General features: G+C 40.5%; 1 protein-coding gene across 1 annotated transcript in view; it reads right to left on the reverse strand.

Annotated features, from left to right (window-relative positions):
- SLC36A4 (solute carrier family 36 member 4) overlaps positions 1-6,343 on the reverse strand; it is a 54,867-nt gene extending 48,524 nt beyond the window's left edge. Inside the window, exon 1 of the mRNA XM_032167144.2 lies at positions 6,157-6,343. Coding sequence (XP_032023035.1) covers positions 6,157-6,211 — 55 coding nt within the window. The 5' untranslated portion in view covers positions 6,212-6,343. The remainder of the gene's footprint in view (positions 1-6,156) is intronic.
- Positions 6,344-6,714: the final 371 nt, after the last annotated feature.

Here is a 6,714-nt window from a genome sequence, read left to right on the forward strand (position 1 = left end):
AAATTTACTGGTTTCTGGCCCTTCTCAAAAACCCCTATTAATAGAATGTCATCCTCACTAATATCCACTAACAATAGTCCCTCAACACAAAAGCTCTCTGACTCAAAACTGAATGTATTCAATTAAATAGGTTACAATGGTTTCCTATTCAATTTCACAAATATTAATGAGGCCCTAATATATGTTAAACACCATTAGATGCTGAGAATAATTACTAAAACTCAAAAAAAAAAAAAATCCTGCCTTCATGGAGCTCAAATTCTAGTGAAGGAAAGATTCAATAAGATAAGTAAAACAGAGATAAGTTGGATAGTGTTAAGTGCTAAGGAGAAACACAAAGATTGAGACAGAGAGCCTCTAATTTTGGATAGACAGACAAAGCAGGCCTCACTGAGAAAGTGGCATTTCAAAGAAGTCCTGAAGAAGGAGCAGAAGTGAGCAGCGTGGATATCCTGTGGGAGGGAGAGTAATCTAGGCAGCAGGAACAAAGGCAAAGGCCCTCAGGATGGGAGTCTGGTGTGCTTAAGGAACAAGGAGGGCAGGGTAGCCAGAGAGGAATGAGTGTGGGGGAGGAGTAGGGGATGAGATCAGGTCAGAGGTGACAGAAGGCAGACTACACACAGCCTTGTAGACCATTCTACGTGACATGAAAAGCCACTAGAGCAGTGCCTTCCAATAGGAATACAATATAATATAAATGTAAATTTACATTACACAAATATAAATTCTTCTAGTAACTTTTTTACAAAGAAAAAAGGAACAGGTGAAATTAATTTTAATATTTTATTTAACTTGATTATCTAAAATATCATTTCAACATGTAATCAACAGTAAAAAATTAAGATATTTTAGATTCTATTTTTCATACAAAGTCTTTGAAATCCAGCATGTATTTTACACTTATAACATATTTCGGTTTGAACACACCACATTTCAAGTGCTCAATAACCATATAACTAATGGCTATTATACTGGACAGCACAGCACTAGAGAGTTTTGGACCTTGGAGTGATATCATCTGATTTACATTTTAACCAGATTCCTCTGGGCCTATTTTCTCATATGTACAATGAAAATAATAACTTCTATTACATAGGGGTTTTGTGATGTCATCACAAATGATAATATATATGAAGGCATTATATACATTACATATATGTTACATAGATAGAATATGAAGAATGAAATAATGTATATGAAGCATACAGCTTAGACCCTGGCACATAAATAAGTAATCAATAAACACTTTTTTTGTCTTCCTCCATATATTAGAAGCATATTAAGCTGTATAGGATTTCTAAATGCCAATCTTTGACAAAAATTAGAAATAATTTGATAATAATTAATACTTCTGAGCATTTATGACCTATAAACGGTGCTGTAAGATTGAGTATGCAAAGATGGGCAAAACGTGTTATATCTGCCAGAAGGAAATAGAGATTAGTGAGGGAGATAAACACTTAACAACTCAACATAGTAAACAGAGTTAAGAATATATGAAATAAAAACTGACACCCCAAAGGAATTAAAGATTATAGAACCCAATTTACATTACATATAATGTCTATTATTTTCCCCCAATGTTTTGCTGTAATTTTTGGCTAAGGACTAAACTGGGCAGCTCTGGAAAATGCTGTGATAATTAATGTAAAAATTAATGATGCCTTATAAACTAAAACACTATTAAGGAATAGGTGTGCCACCTATTTACGAGTGGAGAAATTATATATAAATAAGAAACACTAGCTTGACTCAATATTATACAACATTTATTATACACCATATATCTGATGTTAGGTGTATTACATAGTACACCATAGGGATACATTAATGGTGCATACAAATGGAACATTCTTAAATTAGGCAGTGCTTGTATGCTCTCTTATTTGCCAAGAAAATTGTTTGAATCTCAATTTTCAAGCCTAAAACCAATATAAATTTCAAGTTGTATACAAAATGTTCTAAAATCACATTAATTTAGCAATATCCTATGTATTAAAGTCTTAAAAACCTTTATTTCTTTCACCTAGTAATTCTACTTCTGGCAAGTTAGTGTATGCAGAAGAGGATTTTGCACAAGCATGTTCATTAAAACATTACTGATGTTGAAAATTGGGAAACAACCTAAACATGCGGCAATCAGGAAACTACTAAATTAACTAAGGCACAGTCACTTTATGAAGTATTGCACTGACATTAAATTATGGTTGTGAGGTCTGAGTAAAACAGGGAAAAGTGTATCATATGCTAAGTGGGAAAAAGCTAAATATCTGCAATATGATTACAATCATGTTTTTAAAAATTAAGTAGAAATAAAGGGAAGTAAATATATCAAAATGTGAACAAGTTTACCAGAATATAGATGGACAATTGGATCATTAGTGTGCTTTTCCTTCTCTGGAAAATGTAAAAAAAAAAAAAAAAAAAGTAGTTGTAGCAAACTTGCATTACTTTTGCAATAAAATTTAAAAATCACTTGTATTTTGGCAATAGAAAAACTACAAGAAAGTAGAAATAGTTTCATTTTTTAAAATAACATAATATTGTCACCCGAATCTATAAACTACTCTCTAGATATAAAATAAGAACCATAACTATTTTGTTCATTTCTGAGGTGGAAGAAATATACACAGCAAGAAACTTTCCAGAGGTCCCTATGGGATACGAAATAAAGTGCAGACCTTAAGCTATTTACATACCTTATGAGAACCTGTATCTTACCATCTCTACCAGTGCTTTTCATATAAATACCCATTTTTGGAAATTCTTTTTTTTAATTAAATAACAGTTGGTCATTGTAGAAAATCAGAAAATATATAAAGAACATTTTCAAAATTAAAAATTACTTCATTACCCAGAAATTACTACTGTTAACATTTTAGAGTACATGTTCACAAGCACACACACATACACACAAACAACTCTCATGTGTTCCCATTCTGTCTCCTAGCTTTAAATACTATCTATATGCTGACAACATCCAAATTTATATTTCCAGACCAGACCTTTCACTAATGCTAGACATAAAATCCAATTGCCTACTTGACATCTGTACTTTGATATCCAACGTACATCTCAAACTTAACATGCCCCAAACTGAACTCGTCTTCACCAGCAAGCCTGCTATTCCTGCAACTTTACCCATTTGTATTAGTTATCTATTGCTGTATAACAATTTATGGCTATTGTCAGGAGCCCTCAGTTTTGTGCAACATGGAGCTTTCCTTATGGCCGCTTGAGTCTCCTCGCAACATGACAGCTGGCTTTCCTTCAAGTGAGTGATTCAAAAAGAGAAGGCAAGGAGGAAGGCACAATGCACTTTATTATCTAGTATTGAAGTCATACATCATTTCTACCATAATCTATTCATTAGACACAAGTTACTAAGTCCAGCCCCCACTTGAAGGGAAGGAAATTAAGTTTCTCCTACTTAAGAGAGAAACATCAAAGACTCTGTAGGTATATTACAAAACCACCATAACATCCCAGGTAATAACAATTTCATTCTTCTAGATACTCAGGTCCCTGGAGTCTTCCACGTCTCCTCCGTTTTACTCTCTAACCCTCATCCATTCTGTCAGGAAATCACACTGGTTCTTTCAAAATATACCTAGAGGCTAACTACGTCTATTCACCTCCACTGCCACTACCATACTGCTCTGAAGGACACCCCCACATCTTTCCTGAATTACTGAAATATTCTCCTGCTTTTACTTTTGCCCCTTTACAGTTTATTCGTCACATGGCAGTCAATGCAATCCTTTTAAAACAAGGCAGATCATGACACTCCTCTGTTCAAACCTTGCATTGGTCCCCCCTTCCCTCAGGGTAAAATTCACAGTTTACATTACCTACAAGACCCTACATAATTTGGCCTCATCGCCACCTCCATCACTCTGCTTCAGCCACTTTGGCCTCCTTGCTATTCCTTTAGTTATTCTTTCTGCCTGGAGTAGTCGTTCCCCAGATATCCATTTGGCTAATTTCCTTACCTCTTCCAAGTCTTTACTCAAATTGTACCTTTTCAATAAGGCCCATCCCAACCATTTTATAAAATACTGTAAACTGCCTAGCCCCAACCCTCATTCCTGATTTCCCTTACCCTGCTCTTGTTTTCCATAGCACTTTGCACCTAACATACTATGTAATTAACTGCTTATTGTCTTTACTGCTTACTCTCTGCTTCCTATTACTAAGTACAAGCTCCATAAGAACAGGAATTTGTATCTGTTTTGCTCACGATGTATCTCAAGTGCCTAGGGGAAGCTCAGTGAGTATGTGTTGAATTAATGAAAATATAAAACTTAAAAAAACTGAAATAATTTGAAACTTTTTTTCAGTTAAAGAAAATGTACATGCTGAACATTTTCCATATCACTTTTAATGGTAGGCAGTATAAAACTATACCACAATTTAACCAATTTCCTTTCATTGTACTTTAGATAGTTAACAGCTTTTCTCTATATACTATAATGAAAACCTCTTGACATAAGTATTGGTTACATTACTTATTTCCTCGGGAAATATTCAGAAGGAGAATTGCTGGGTCAAACGATAAGTACATTTTTTTTTCTTTTTTTTTGAGACAGAGTCTCGCTCTGTTGCCCAGGCTGGGGTGCAGTGGCACGATCTCGGCTCACGGCAAGCTCCGCCTCCCGGGTTCACGCCATTCTCCTGCCTCAGCCACCCGAGTAGCTGGGACTACAGGCGCCCGCCACCACACACGGCTAATTTTTTGTGTTTTTAGTAGAGACGGGGTTTCACCGTGTTAGCCAGGATGGTCTCCATCTCCTGACCTTGTGATCCGCCCGCCTCGGCCTCCCAAAGTGCTGGGATTACAGGGGTGAGCCAACGCGCCCGGCCGATATGTACATTTTTAAGGATAAATATATTATCCCTTTTCTGCCAGCAATGCATGAGAATACCCATTTCTCCATATCCTCACTAAGACAGGTCATTAATGAATGAAACCTGAGTTCACATTTAGGTTCTGCCATCAATAAGCTTAAAATTACTATATCTATAAAATGGAGATCATGATAGCACCTATCTCAATTGCTGTGAGGATTAAAGACAATGCATAGGTAAAGCACTTAGCACAGTGTTTGCACACAGTAAGCATGCAATAAAATGTTAAGTTTATTGTTTCTGTCATTATTACGGCCTGAAAAAAATTCCACTGCAAAGTGCCCTGCAGGCTATTAGAGGGGTAACAACCTATCAGTTACTTATAATACGGTATTTTTTAAAGTTCAACCGTTTTCTTGAAGATTCCATTTAGATTTAATTTTTTAATTACATTTAATCAGCATCGAATGAAAAATACTCCCAAGTACAGTACATATAACTGGGAGAGCGATCATTTTACCACCCTGATCCTTACTTTTTTATTTTGGACAGCGGGAAACCATAAACAAACACGCCCTGTCGCCAAGAAACAAGATGGGAGGAAAGCAGCAAAAAACAAACTTTGCCAAGTGAGCAAGCTACAGGTATCTCCTGTTCATTCTGGTCGGCACGACCTGTTCGAAACTCTGGGATAACAAGGAGTAAAATGAGGATTCATCTGGAGATTCCGAATGGGGCTGCAGCATTTGAAAAGCAGAACAATGATAACTTCCTTAAAGCATCATTGGGAAAAAAAACCGTGAGTCGCGGCGCAGGCTCTCGCGTCTTTGACGTGTACCCACAGGGCCCCGCCCCACTCAACACACACTCACCCACACGCGCGCGCGCAAACACACACACACACACACATTTTAACGCCCTATTCAGGCCTGGGCTTCGTCTGACCAAGCTCTCGGGTTCAGATAACCGGTTCCTTTGCGGATGCTGACCACGGGGTCAGTTAGCAATCAGGCCTCAACTCATTCCAAACGTCCTGGGGAGGTTTGTTTGCTGGGTTTAAATTAGAACCCGTGCTAGTCCCACAACCTCAAGAGCCTTCACACATACACACACACACACACCGCCGCCCACTCGGCACACACACACACACACACCGCCGCCCACTCGGCCCCACGTCTTTCCCTGTGGAACCCGGATGCGGACGGGCGCGGGGCAGGGTCCGCTTCCTCCCGGCCGTGGGCGCACCCGACCCCCGCACAGACCCCTGCCCACTTCAGCCCCGGGTCCCTGCCCACGCACAACACCGACCTAGCTCCTCGCGCCTCGCCGCCCCGGCCGCCGCCGGCGTCGCCGCCGCTTCCATCTCTCGCGGGTCTCCAGGACGCCGCGGCCCGGGTGCTCACTCTCCCGCCGCTGCGTGGCCGGCGTCAGGCCCAGGCCTACCTCCCCTGCCCGGAGGGACCCGCGCCTGGTGCCCGCCTCCCTGCCCCGGCGCTCCCCACCCGCGCGGCGAGGAGCATGCGCAGTGGGACAGCCCGGCTTGGCGGGCACTGCCGGCGAGGGGCGGGAGGGGCCGAAGACCCGAGGACTGCTGCGAGGCCGGGTTGGGTAACCCGAGAGGAGAGTTGTGGGTAACCTGAGATCAGCGAGGGTGGGACCTTAGAGCTGGCCGAGACCCGGGCCCATAGCTCCCTGGGGGTTTTAAAGATGACCGCGAACTTAAATTTGGGGCGCCTGTCCGTATGCAAGGGGTTAGCGTTCTGTAAGTCACCTTGGAGAATGCGAAGAAGGACAGGATTTGTCCCTTACCCATGCGGAGGTTCTGACTACTCTGGTTATTCGTCTCCCTGTTTCTATAGTTAGAGT

This window comes from Hylobates moloch, unplaced genomic scaffold, assembly GCF_009828535.3.
Source record: "Hylobates moloch isolate HMO894 unplaced genomic scaffold, HMol_V3 SCAFFOLD_11, whole genome shotgun sequence".
Classification (NCBI taxonomy): Eukaryota; Metazoa; Chordata; class Mammalia; order Primates; family Hylobatidae; genus Hylobates; species Hylobates moloch.